Genomic DNA, 14,841 nt, shown 5'->3' with positions numbered 1-14,841 from the left:
TCATAATGCGCAATGCCAAGCATTGGCTTGGGTGGTGTAAAGCTCGCCACCATTGGACTCTGGACCAGTGGAAATGCTTCTCTGGAGTGATGAATCACACTTCACCATCTAGCAGTCCGACGGATAAATCTGGGTTTGGCAGATGCCAGGGGAACACTACCTGCCCGAATGCATAATGCCAAGAGTAAAGTTGGGTGGAGAAGGAATAATGGTCTGGGTCTGTTTTTCATGGTTCGGGTTAGGCCCCTTAGTTCCAGTGAAGGGGAATCTTAACCCTACAGCATACAATGACATTCTAGACGCTTCTGTCCTTCTAACTTTGTGGCAACAGTTTGGGGAGAGCCCTTTCCTGTTTCAGCATGGCAATGCCCCCGTGCACAAAGCGAGGTCCATACAGAAATGTTTTTTTCGAGATCGGTGGGGAAGACCTTGACTGGCCTGCACAGAGCCCTGACCTGAAACCCATCAAACACCTTTGGTTTAATCGGAACGCAAACTGCAAGCTAGGTCTAATCGTGCAACATCAGTGTCCAACCTCAATAATGCTCTTGTGGCTGAATGTATGTAAGTCCCCGCAGCAATGTACCAACATCTAGTGGAAAGCCTTCCTAGAAGAGTGGAGGCTGTTATAGCAGCAAAGGGGGGACCAACTCCATTTTTATACCCATGACTTTGGAATGAGATGTTTGACAAGAAGGTGTCCACATGTAGTGAACCATCACCACCACCAACACTCACCTTGATGAGTGCCTCCAGTTCAGCAGGCATTACACAGCGGTGCCTCTGCAGGAACAAAGCTTTCTCCAGGGTGATGCTGTCCTTCTGGTTGCTCTCAAAAGGCTGCTCCAGGGCCCGGAAGGCCAAGCCGCCACCCACCAAGTAGGCCACCACCACCACAAACACCGCCACCACCGTCTTCCACTTCATCACAGAGTGGAGGGCCAAGAGGTCACCGGTGGTGTCCATGCTGGCCACCACGCTGGCGGAACGGGAGGAGACGGAGAGCCGGGGTAAGGGGCAGTGGCCGTTGGCCCCCTTGGGATCACAGCCCATCGGGTTCTGCATGGCTGCCACACTGGCCTGGACAGGGCTGGATTGGACCATCCCTGACTGGACCTTCTTGGGAGGGACCAAGTTGGTTTGGACTGCCACTAACAGGAGGAGAGAGAGTTATAGTGTTAGCAAACTATTGTTTTAATTAACCTCTAGGAATATAGCATTTTAGTTTGTTATTACAGGGCATTTTGACAATGTTGACATTGACCTTACCTGCCCTGAATAATACCCCAAAACAGTCAAAGTTCAAGTATGGTGCATTGTCCTCTGCAGTTCTAGACATTAACGGAGAGGCAGATGGGATAACTGTATTAATCTATCGGAGCAGACTAATGATAGAAGCCATTAGTGTAGTACTCAGCCTGCAGCCCTGGACTGATGCCCCATTCCACCCTAGGATAGAATAGCGTTTCATCTCTCTCTCTGAGATCCCAGCAGGCCATTGCGATATGTAATAATGTTACCACAGTGACAATTGTTTTGTATTCAAACCTCGATTCTAATTTCCACAGCCGTATCTAAATGGCATTATGCGGTGGGTGTTTTGATATCAAGGGAAGGACAAGTTGTTGTTGACACAGAGACACTAAGAACATTGACAAGAGTGTGCTTAAAAAATGTATACGCTTTCCTCTCCGAAAGCAGGATTCAATCTCTCTAATAGACAAGCGTGGCCAGTAAGAGTGGGGGATAACTGCCACTGGGTCATTGCTTTGCGAATGGGGTGTGCAATAAATGCATGTGAATGGGGAGGGGGGTGGGGTCACCCAAGGTGGGGGACTTTGTCAAGGAGGCATCCATATTTAGATCTCCTCCTATGGGAGATTGTTCTGACTGAGCCCCAGGGAGGGTGGGAGGGGCCTGGCAGGGTTTCACCATGATGCAATACCTAACACTCTGTTTTTTAAAAAGAGCTCATTGTTCATAGGGAGGTGCTTCTTTGTTTAATTTGAGAGATTGACTGGCCATATGGCTATGTAACGTGCTAGCCCATTTTTTATTTATTTTTAAAGTGACACAATCTAAAATGCCCCTGTCAGTATTCTAGAAGCAAATATCTTATTGTACTAAAGATGTGTTTGTGTAATTGCAACAAGAAGCCTTGTTTGCAGGATATGTCATACTTTGCATACTATATGTAATGTATTAATTTAATACATATCTGGGAGAATATGTGTAATTTGTGAAGAATTGTATTTTTCTATTTAAACTGTACTTTTTGTGTATTTTACTGTGTTATACATTTACTACACTACCACATACTATGTTCCTGTAACAACTGTCTAGCATCCTTTAGTATGAACACCAACACAACCTGTCATGAAGACTCAAGGACATCAAGGAAGTTTCACTCACTTACAGGGATCGGAATCATGTTAGTCCATCCTTTGGCATGGATCACAGTTTAAAATGATCAAACCAAACTGTCCTCCGGATGGGAACACACAGCCGGAGATTCACCAACATCAACACCAACGTGGCCACATTGAGTTACCACCATTACCGGTGCCTAGGAAAACATTTTCAAGCTATTTATAGGACAATAAGGGCAGTTTGCCAGACACAGATGAAGCATGGTCCTGGACTTAAAACTACTTTCGATGAAGATTCCCCATTGAGCTTGCTTTTTAGTCCAAGACTAGGAGTTTGGGAAACTGGCCCAAAAAGAGTAACTTCACAATTAAGGAATTCACAATTAACTTCTTAGGGTGGGTGGGATTATTTTTAGGAAGACATTTTGTGTAATATTTTCAGACCTGCAAGCTACAGAAAGGGGCCTGCTGATGGATATTATAGAACATCCAACTCTACAGCCCACCCATTCAAGTGTCTTGACTCCTCTGACAAAACCATGAATTGGTTTGCATCGTTTGGGTGGAATAAATGGGCACTACAGTTTATCATACTTGGACGAGTACTTTATGAAAGGGGTTGGGCTATTTCTTACCACTAAATCTGCATCCGTCTAAAAATAGCCATTCAATTCCAATCACAAATGGTTCCATCATTATTAGCATAACTCATGGTTGTAATGGCGATCTAGATTTGAAACCTACTGTGGCTTTGAAATGAATATTATGCTCCAAGTTCAGCTTTCACAAAATATATAATAGTATTCAAAGCACTGAACCCGCCTCCTGTTGAATTCCATAGTTTCACAAGATTTGATTATGCAGGAGAGTAGGCTAATGCTTTTATCCAATACGTTCCTCCTCCCCATCTTCCACCGCTCTCTCTGTCTCTCATCCAGACGTTACCAGAGGAATACAAAGCTGACAGGACAAAAATAAGTGTGATGTGATGCACTGGAGGATCTTCAAAGAAAAGCAAAATTAAACTGCATGGATGATAAAGATGATTTTTTTTCTTGATTGATTGGCTGGTAAATCCTGGATATGATGATGCCATCCACAAGCCATTATGATGATGATCGGAGATCATGATATGATCATTTCATACCTCCTGTCCATGTTTACAACAGAAATATCTTATTCCAAGCCACACAAAGTGCAAGTGTTAAATCTGACACCTAAACTTTTTGTATACTGTTGGGGCACAGTAGCCTGACTACTCAAACTCAATTATTCCGCCGCTCTGTCGTTAGCTCAAAGAATAGTAGAGCATCCCTATATAGTTCCCATTATGACGTCTGTGAGTACAGGGGGCATCTCCATTGAGACAAACTCCATTTTGAAGTAGTCCATTGTTTTCTTCACGATTGGCTGATCCCTCCTGATGAGCCAGTTGGACATGACTCCAACGGGGTCATTCAGAGGGATCAGCCAATAAAGTTGGAAGTTGCACCCAGTTAACTACATCAAAATGGTGGAAGCCCTCAATGGCGTTGCCCATGCTAAATCGGCCTTTTGGCCACTAGAGGCCTCTATCATTCTCTATGCGTTACATACTTTAGTCTGAGACTGCCATCATTGAAGTCGTTTGTGGTGACTAGAGACAATATACAAAACAAAGTCATCAGCAATTGGATTATCTCTAAACCATCAGAAAATCAAAGCCAATGACGAATTTTCAAACCAGCGCTTTACCCACGTGTTCTTGCTCTGGCCCAACCCATCGGTTTCTGGACCAATCAGATATCCCCGAATGTGTACGCATTCATTTACATCATTACATTTAAGTCATTTAGCAGACGCTCTTATCCAGAGCCGTAACCTAACATAGCAGGTGTAAAAGAAACGCCTGAGCGGCATTTAATTACTTCTGATCTTGACGAACCGATCCAGTAAATGTGGAGGAGGAATTATGACAGAGTGTAGCTTTATTAATGCCCAAAAGTGGAAGTCGTGTCACTGGTTCTCCTTCCATTTCCCCTAAAAAACAGATGCATCCAGTTGCTCAACATATGTTTGAGTCAATGTCTTAAAGGGATACTTCGGGATTTTGGCAATGATACCTTTTATCTACCTACCCAGAGTCAGATGAACTCGTGGATACCATTTTTATGTCTCTGCATGCTGTTTGAAGGAAGTTGCACCAGCGCAATTGCTAATTTGCATTAGCGTAATAACTGGGAGTCTATGGGTATCTGATTGCATGCTAGCAGATACCCACAGACCTTCCAATCATTAATTAGCATTGGATCACGAAACCTACCTCTAACTTCCTAAATAGTGGATACGGAGACATAAAAATGGTATCAATGAGTTAATCTGATTTTGGGGGAGTAGATAAAAGGCCTCATTGCCAAAATCCTGAAGTATCCCTTTAAAATAAAATTGTATTCATCACATGCACTGAATACAACAGTGAAATGTTACAGTGAAATGATTACTTACATGCCCTTAATAACCAACAATGCAGTTTAAAAATAAATAAATATATATAACAAATAAGGTAGAGGTAAAGTGACTATGCATGGATAATAAACAGAGAGTATCAGCAGTGTAAAATTGGGGGGTGGGGTGGGGTGGGGTGGGGACAATCCAAATAGTCCGGGTAGCCATTTGATTAACTTTTCAAGAGTCTTATGGCTTGGGGATAGAAGCTGTTATGAAGCCTTTTTGACCTAGACTTGGCGCTACGGTACCGCTTGCCGTGCGGTAGCCGAGAGAACAGTCTATGACTAGGGTGGCTGGAGTCCTTGGCAATTTTTGTGGCCTTCCTCTGACACCGCCTGGTATAGAGGTCCTGGATGGCAGGAAGCTTGGCCCCAGTGATGTACTGGGCCGTATGCACTACCCTCTGTAGTGCCTTGCGGCCTGAGGCAGAGCAGTTGCCATACCAGGCAGTGATGCAACCAGTCATGATGCTCTTGATGGTGCAGCTGTATAACTTTTTGAGGATCTGAGGACCCATGCCAAATCTTTTCCATCTCCTGAGGGGGAATAGGTATTTTCGTGCCCTGTTCACGACTGTCTTGGTGTGTTTGAACCATGATAGTTTGTTAGTGATGTGGACACTAAGGAACTCAACCTGTTCCACTACAGCCCCATCGATGAGAATGGAGGCGTCCTCGGTCCTCCTTTTTCTGTAGTCCACAATCATCTCCTTTGTCTTGATCTCGTTGAGGGAGAGGTTGTTATCCTGGCACCACACTACCAGGTCTCTGACCTCCCTACTCCCTGTAGGCTGTCTCATCATTGTCAGTGATCAGGCCTACCACCTTTGTGTCGTCGGCAAACATAATGATGGTGTTGGAGTTGTGCGTGGCCATGCAGTCATGGGTGAACAGGGAGTATAGGAGGGGACTGCGCACGCACCTCTGAGGGGCCCCTGTGTTGAGAATCACCGTGGCAGATGTGTTACCTACCCTTACCACCTGGGGGCGGCCCATCAGGATATCCAGGATCCAGTTGCAGAGGGAGGTGTTTAGTCCCAGGGTTCCTTAGCTTAGTGATGAGCTTTGAGGGCACTATGGTGTTGATCGCTCAGCTGTAGTCAATGAATAGCATTCTCACATAGGTGTTCCTTTTGTCCAGGTGGGAAAGGGCAGTGTGGAATGCATTAGAGATGAAATCATCTGTGGATCTGTAGAGACGGTATCCAAATTGGAGTGGGTCTAGGTTTTCTGGGATAATGGTAGTTGAATGTGTTATTACTCCAACCTTTGGAAAAGTGAAAAATGGACAAGTTTTCATTTTTGTCAAAACCAACTTTATATTGAAGAATTCCCTTTGATTTGATAGCCTGTACATGTGCAGTTCAGCACGAGACGACTGTTAGACCCAATTTGTGTTTCTGCGCATGAGCTTAGCTAGCCAGCGTTGCCATGGCATCGCCTACAAGCATGATTGGGCAGTTCTATTGGGGAAGCAGTTTATGCCTATCTTCAAACTGTACTGTCTTTTGATCGGCCAATTAATTATACTTGTGAGCAAACATTCCAGAACTGCAGGTGGCAGTAAATCACCAACCTTGGCTTTATACCTGTTCAAACAACACAATATACAGGTGGCAGTGTACCCTTTCAGTTTCGTTGCAAAGTCATTGAAGTAGTAGAAGAAGAAAATGTACTACTTCAAAATGGAGATGGCCTCAATGGCGCTGCCCATGCTCTCATATACGCCATACTTGGACAGATACAATGATGCGATGTCTATCATAAATCTATGATCCAGACTCATTGTGGAGAAGAAGCTAACATCCGTGGGCGTGGCGTAGCGTTTGGCTGGAACAAGGAGTCTGGGAAGCCAGGCAAGTGGCACAGTGGGAGGCCAGAATATTGATTTATCCAGCCTAGCAGCTGTAGATGGGGAAACATCACATGAAAGGAGTCTGTCTGTGTGGGTTCAGTATGGAGATTAAGAGTGGAGGACCACATTCAAATACTGAATCAGATAATAGCATGCGGAATGTAAGTAGAAAGGCTCTGTCTCTGCCCAGTAATTCCCAATTGGCCTGAACGACATCTCCCCAGCAGCTGTCCTATCCCCGCCTCTATCTATCCCTAACGAAGAGCACGCTGTAGCCTACCACACAGCTGAGCACATAAGGGATGGAGAAGAAAGAGATCCACTCCCAACCGCCTGGCGTCATAAAAAGCACATTGCATGATTGTAAATGGCATTAAAGCTCCTATTTTAGATTAAATAAACACAAAATAAATTATTTGAAAGAAAAGCTATAGCACATATTCACATTGTAACTAATTTTGTCCAAGTCACACAGTAAAGATGCTGAGACAACTGTATACCCAGGTTCTTCAGTCAACATAGAACATCCTTGCACAAAGGCTATCATTACACAAACTCCACTTTTAGAGTAAAATGTACATTTACTAACCTTGTTGTTCCGGGTCCAAATTGACTTGTTTTCTAGGGTTTTCCAGTGGAAATTTCATAGCTATTGTTCTTCTCAATAAACACAAAGACCATAGATCTGCTCAATAGCGCTTGAGAAAATGTAGAAATATAAAACAAATGTGCCAGCGCCCTTGTCACAAATATGTATTATTGTTGCTTCGAATGGCATGATAAAATATACCCGAAAAGTAAGGCGAAAATGTGTCTGGAGCAATGACAGGGTCTGAAGCCATAGACGTTGCCTATCCTTCTCAGCTTGACATGGGTGGGTGCACCCCAGCGGTTGATAGTAATGAGGTTTATTTATGCATGTGTACTGTCTGTCGCACCACTCAGGACCACCCTATGGGCTACAAGACATTTCGCACGCCAGACCACTTGAAGAAGGCTCCGAACAGAAGTGGACAACGAACGCATTTAGAACAACGAACTTCACACAGGGATGTGGATGTAACCCCAACAAAGGAAGAACGACGTTTCTTGGATAGTAGTCTCTCTCCATCAATGGACGATTTTCTAAAAGTACTAATGATATTACCACTAATACTGTAGGCTCATTATATACATGCTAATTAATAAATGTCTAAATGGTTTACTTACTATTTTGTGACAGGGAGGGATAGCGTCTATCCTCCTTTTTCAGTTAATTCCCACTCCACTCCAATCACGATTGGGTACCGGCGTGTAGGCACATGGCGCGGGAGTAAAAGTCATAAATGATGTATTCAAGCATAGACAACTAAAAAAAACATTACATCATCCGATGTTGGAGAAATCATACATAATGTATCAAAATCAATAGCCTACATCGAGACCAGTAATCTCTGCAATACTGTCACTGTGCCCCTTAAAAATATGCCATTAAATCTTGCGCTGTTATTTTGAGGTTCAAGATAAACAGCACTTGTTTTATAGGGATGCTTGAAATGCATTTAAGATACAACACGCGCTTTCATTCAGTAGGCTACATTTTGTTTAAAAAAAACTGAAATTAAATCAAATTATTGTTATTTTTGCAGTGGATCGGCCTTGCTGAACGAAGCACCTTGCCGTGATGTTAATAACATCAAAATGTCCTATGATTTGCATATTATGTGTTGAATTATGCATTTGAGTAGTATAATTGCATATCATTCAACCACTAGTGGACACTTAAAAAATAAAAATAAATTAAACAAACAAATGGATAAATCATAGTTTAATTTAATTTTGATACAGTTCATTGAACATCTCGCTGTTGTTTAACAAATGTATAATTATCCAGAGAAACCATTACAATGGTATTCCACAATGAGAAAAGTGCACCCCCAGAAACACTGAGCGGCTGTAGTTGCTATAGACAATGCTTCCCCAAGAACCTTCAACCAGTTATTATGATAGACAGCTGTCTGACTTTAAACTGAAATAGAATTGGCATACCAAGTGTAAAAACTGTCTGCAAGGAAAGCAAGCCATTGGTTGGTGATATACTATCGTAGTCATCCTATTGTGGGCATAGATTTGTGAATAAATCAAATCAAAGTTTGTTGGTCGCTCACACAGTTTAGCAGGTGTTGTACCGTGTGCAGCGAAAAGCGTATGTTACTAGCTCCCAAACAAAGCAGTAAAACGTCAAACAAGTGCACAAATATATATTTTTTTAAACAAAAATAAATCAAGAAATGTCATAACGAATTAAATTAACAACCCAAATAGCACTAACAGTAATCCAAATGCAATCTACACGTATACAGACAGGATGAATTTACACAAGATAAAGGAAGAATGACATGTACAGCAGTAGATATATTAAAGTGAGTCAGTGATGTCAAGAATCCAGTATATACATACAATGTGGTGTGTATAAACAGTGTAGGCCTAAGCCTAACTAAAAAGCAATGTACAGTAGTAGAAATACAATATGTGTAAGAAAACAATATTCAAATACACAGTACAAAACCCCACTGCAAAATTAGAGGTGAACAACTACTAGGGCATGTCAGAGGACATTATTCAGAATTAATACATCTGCATTTAAGAGGTTAACAAGAGGGTTTCTGCCGGCATATAGCCTACCATTTGTCAATGACATGTACACATTGAGGATAGATTGTTGTACACAAAGTTGTCATTAATACAAATGTATGGCTGACATGACCCTTGTCCCTATGGTTCATGTACTTAACATTTAAATATGTATGTTTTACACAAGTAGCTACACAGAGTACAAAACATTAAGATCACCTTCCTAATATTGAGTTGCACAAATTAAGAGTTGTTGCCTTTAAACACTTCAAGAGAGATATTTCAAGCTTGAGGCTCATAAATGACCACTACTCAGGAATCTGAGAGGAAATATCGAGCAAATTGGTAAAAGTAGAGAACATTGGTTTATGATGTAAGTGGGCTGCCCAACACTGCCAACACTCCAGCCTTGAGGGAGAGTTATCTGTCCCACTTGTGTACTTCACCACACAGCTGTAAAATAAATCATAATACTTTGCTCATAATGGGCGGTACTGGGTCAAAAGGTCCCTTAAACAAAACAAGGAACATGGCAGCAATAGCAATATGCTGTTGACAGCATGTTCCTTTGACCAAAGAGTACTCAAAATAGTGTTCATCAGATTTTCTTTTTTTCTTTGTGTTTGGAGAAGGGTTATTTATCACCTTATCTTTGATTGGCCGTTGCTGTTGAGCGAGACCATTTACTGTAAGTGTGTGATGTCATGTCTGGCATGACCTCATCTATTGACTACTGGTATAGGCCTATACTGTTAATGGTATGGGATAATTGCTTTCTGAAATCAACATGTACTTACAGTGCATTCAGAAAGTATTCATACCCCTTGACTTATTCCACATTTTGTTGTGTTACAGCTTGAAGTCAAAATAAAACATCCTTTTAGAAATGTTTGCTTATTTATTGAAAATGAAATACAGAAATATCTCATTTACATAAGTATTCACACCCCTGAGTCAATACTTTTTGGAAGCACCTCTGGCAGCGAATACAGCTGTGAGTCTTTCTAGGTAAGTCTCTAAGAGCTTTCCACACATGGATTGTGCAACATTTGCCCATAAATGTTTTCTAAATTCTTCAAGCTCTGTCAAATTGGTTGTTGATCATTGCTAGACAACCATTTTCAGGTCTTGCCATCGATTGTCAAGTAGACTTAAGTCAACTGTAACTCAGCCACTCAAGAACATTCACTGTCTTCTTGGTAAGCCTGCTTGGTAAGCCTGCTGAAAGGTGAATTACTCTCCCAGTGTCTGGTGAAGAGCAGACTGAACCAGGTTTTCCTCTTGGATTTTGACTGTGCTTAGTGTAACAGGGTTGGTTATCTTTCCACTTGACACTGCATAAATATGTATTTTATGTTTATGTATTCTAATTGGTTGGTTCAAGTCAGATGTCAATAAGGTGTTATGTCATTGGTCATGCTTGCAGATAGGGGGAAATCGCAAGCGTACATTTTTCCCAGTCTGATTTTGACATGCAAGCGGTGGGTCACATACTGAAATACTGTATTCTATTTTCATATTTACAATGTGTACGAGTTCACTATGTACATGTCCTGATGTGTCTATATATGTGTACGGTACCTGTTAGATATTGGAGGCATTCTGGGATGTGCTTTGTACAATTATTGCTGGAAGAGATGAGTTAGATAACATGCTCTAATTGTAATGGACACATTAGCTCCCTGCTAATTCACAGTTATTTCCAGATTTATCACGAATCTACAGCCATCCACATACTGTTGTCCTGCACATCTAATGTGCTTCCTTGTGTCTATTGTCGGAAAAAATCACCAATCAACTGGGATCGCTTGATTGACAGTCCTTTCTTTAAAAACACAACGCAATAAGTTACGAAGTACGATTACATCTGTTACACTGGTGCCGAGACCAGCGTACTTGTCTTCACTGGACAGCTGTTACATTAGCTCCATTCTGTTTATTTTTTATCCTGAAAAAGTCCCCAGTCCGTAAAGTTGACAGAATACCCATAACATGATGCAGGCACCACTATGCTTGAAAATATGGAGAATGGTACTCAGTAATGTGTTGTGTTGGACTTACCCCAAACATAACACTTTGGTATTCAGAACAAAAAGTGAATTGCTTTGCCAACTTTTTTGCAGTATTACTTTAGTGCCTTGTTGCAAACAGGATGCATGTTTTGGAATATTTTTTTTATTATGTACAGGCTTCCTTCTTTTCCCTCTGTCAATTGGGTTTGTATTGTGGAGTAACTACACAGCCATTGAACTCTGTAACTGGTTTAATGTCACCATTGGCCTCATGTTGAAATACCTGAGCAAGATGATCAATGGAAACAGGATGCACCTGAGCTCAATTTTGAGCCTCATAGCAAAGGGTTTGAATACTTTTTTGAAATAAGGTATCTGTTTTTTATTTTTAATACATTTTCTAAAATTCCTAAACCTTTTTTTGCCTTGTCATTATGGCATATTGTGTGTAGTTTGATGAGGATTTAAAAAATATTTAATCAATTTTAAAATAAGGCTGTAACGTAACAAAATGTGGAAAAAGTCAAGGGGTCTGAATACTTTCCGAATGCACTGTAGCTATTGGATTTCCTTGACTCTCCCTTAGCCCGGTGAAACGCCTGCCTCCCCCTCGCTTTGGTAGCTAACTCAGCCTGTTTATATTGTAGTGAATAAACTGGCTTGCAGGCTCCTCCATATTACATCACACCCGGAAAAACATTTTCAGACATGACTTCGGCATTCTTCAGAATTCAGATCTGTTTTATGTAATAACCCCCAATATCAAAAAGTGAGGTGTAACTTTGTATTGGGACTTTTGATGCGTATACTAATGCAAATCCATATGTTACAAGTGGTTATGTTTATACTACCTACCCTTTAAAATCAGGGATGTATGCTGGTGGGCTTGGACTGCCACAGCAGGCAGGTTGTTTAAAGGTCTAGTCTCAAAATACTCAGTACAACAGGGCTGCTACAATAATTCAGTGATTACCACTTACATGCAATTTTCACTTCTCACGAATTACCTTGCTAGCTGTCTGGAGACAATTACAGCGCTGCCATGTCTTTCCCTCTCTGTCCTGTGGCAGGAAACGCAGTAAAGCACCACCATCTTGTAGGAAACCGTTGGAGGTGCATTCTCCAGAGTCATAACTGCTGCAACCAATCAGAGCACACAAACAATTAATTCAACCACAATTAATTATATTTGGTTAACTATTTAACTAACTATTTAGCTGTCTTATGGGTTGGGTGTAGAAGCTGTTTTAGTGTCCTGTTGGTTCCAGACTTGGTGCGTCGGTACTGCTTGCCGTGCGGTAGCAAAGAGAACAGTCTATGACTTGCGTGTCTGGAGTCTTTAACCATTTTTAGGGCCTTCCTCTGACACCGCCAGGTATAGAAGTCCTGGATGGCATGGAGCTCGGCTCCAGAGATGTACTGGCCAATGTTCCCTCTAATTGTGTTTGGCACTGAGCAAATTTCAGGTCTGCTGAGCGCAAACTTGAAAGTTGTGAAAATTCTGTGCAACTTCCAGCACATGTTTACTGTGAATGCTGAGGCTGTACCTGCTATAAGTTAACAGTTTTATCCGTGGCCAAGTAGGCTACTGTGGCTATTTGATCATAATGTAGGCCTACTAGAGTGGCCTGAAATCGATCACAAAATTCAAGAAGAAAAAAATCGCACATAGGCGTTATGACCTGATTTGGTTAATCATCGTTGTGTACATTCACAGACAATGACTCGTTACGGCGGTAACAGTTGAGGAAAGATGCCAGCTCTGAGAGAAGTCCTCAGTCAGCCCGCTCACATTCACAGAGGTTGGATTAAACCCTTCAATACTGGAGGAACATATTGCAGTATTATACAATATAGTTAGGGGAAAAGTGTGGTAGAATTCATAGAGTTTTGTTGCTGTTAAATAGAGTATGAAGTAGTATGAATAGAGGAAATCAAAAAATAAATCATTTAAGAGCAACTACCACAAATGAAAGACAATACAAGATCAGCATCCATTCGAATTAGAAGGTTGAAGAGGTGTATGGTATGCTAAGAATATGATAGACAAGAAGTAGGATTGGCTAGAATAGAGACAAATGTGATCAATCTGGACGCAGTGCCAAGGTCTTGCCATAAGGTAATAGTAAAGGGGGAGATGACTAAGGCAGCATCCATCATATTGACAGCCTGGTTTGTCTGAGAGTAGCAAGAAACAGAATCCATTAAAAATAATATTTCAAATTGAGAGAGGTGAAATACACTAGCTGTGCTGCAAGGTCAATATTATTGAAGTCACAAATATTTCAGACGTAGAGTAAACAACTCTGGTCTAAATAAGGGGGCAAAAAACGCCAAAGCTCATTAACAACGAACAAGTTTTGAGCAAATTATACTTGTAAATGTTTAGAAAGCTTAATTAAACACATGGAGACTAATTAAAGCAGAATGAATTGTTCACTCTGTTATTATATGAACATGGTACAGAGCGTGAGCGCTCGGACACAGACGATGAGTCCCATACAATGAATCTGTCAGCATTTGGACAACGAAGCAAGAGAAACAGGAGCAGAAGCAGCGATCACTTCATTTTCTCATACAGGTACTGTTTATACTGGTTTCAGACTGTATTTGTTGTGTTTTTAATGCTGTGCTTTCTGTGAAAAAGTATGTATTTTGTCTTGATTGTTGTCTTCTAGGGTTTCACCAGAAATAATGAAATCTCCTATCATGAAGAGGGCTTTTTTTGCAGAGTAAGAATGATTTTTCTAAACTTGTAATTACTGCTTTAAAAGCTTTTATAAATATAGGAGAAGATGGTAAAGTGTGAAATAGGCTGCTAGATATAATACATTCAAGATAACTTCAGAGCCCTAGCAGCTCCTAGCAGTCTCACTTCCAGTACATAGTTCCCCTGTAAAGTAACCATTCCAGCTTACCATTATTTTCTCTACAGGGAGAAATAATTAATGTACCTTGAATGTATTGCTAATGTAACAAATGAAATATTGTCCAGGTGCCTGTACTCTGAAAGTTACACTACATGACCAGAAGTATGTGGACAGCTGCTCGTCAAAGAAATCACATTCCAAAGTCATGGGCATTAATATGGAGTTGGTCCCCCCTTTGCTGCTATAACAGCCTCCTCTCTTCTGGGCTTTCCCCTAGATGTTGGAACATTGCTGCGGTGACTTGCTTCCATTCAGCCACAAGAGCATTAGTGAGGTTGGGCACTGATGTTGTGGGGCGATTAGGCCTGGCATGCAGTCAGCTTTCCAATTCTTCCCAAATGTGTTCGATGGGGTTTAGTTCAGGTCTCTGTGCAGGCCAGTTAAGTTCTTCCACACCGATCTCTACAAACCATTTCTCTATGGACTTTACTTTGTGCATGGGGGCATTGTCATGCTGAAACAGGAAAGGGCCTTCCCCAAACTGTTGCCACAAAGTTGGAAGCATAGAATAGTCTAATGTCATTATATGCTGTAGCGTTAAGATTTCCCTTCACTGGAACTAAGGGGCTTAGTCCA

At 41.5% G+C, this 14,841-nt stretch overlaps 1 protein-coding gene across 2 annotated transcripts in view; it reads right to left on the bottom strand.

Moving 5' to 3' along the window:
* LOC118362673 (potassium channel subfamily K member 10-like) overlaps positions 1-8,224 on the bottom strand; it is a 30,861-nt gene extending 22,637 nt beyond the window's left edge. The window contains exons 1-2 of one of the 2 annotated variants that reach the window (XM_035743210.2): positions 7,920-8,224; positions 739-1,151 (exon numbers count right to left, since the gene is read on the bottom strand). In XM_035743210.2, the coding sequence (XP_035599103.1) occupies positions 739-1,151; position 7,920 (414 nt within the window). In that variant the 5' untranslated portion in view covers positions 7,921-8,224. Of the gene's footprint in view, positions 1-738; positions 1,152-7,299; positions 7,605-7,919 lie in introns of those variants that run through there. The other variant, XM_035743209.2, reaches the window with a different exon arrangement.
* Positions 8,225-14,841: the final 6,617 nt, after the last annotated feature.

Source organism: Oncorhynchus keta, chromosome 29 (assembly GCF_023373465.1).
Source record: "Oncorhynchus keta strain PuntledgeMale-10-30-2019 chromosome 29, Oket_V2, whole genome shotgun sequence".
Taxonomy (NCBI): domain Eukaryota; kingdom Metazoa; phylum Chordata; class Actinopteri; order Salmoniformes; family Salmonidae; genus Oncorhynchus; species Oncorhynchus keta.
Note: the sequence above shows the minus strand (reverse complement) of the source record. Positions and strands in the feature narration are given on the sequence as shown.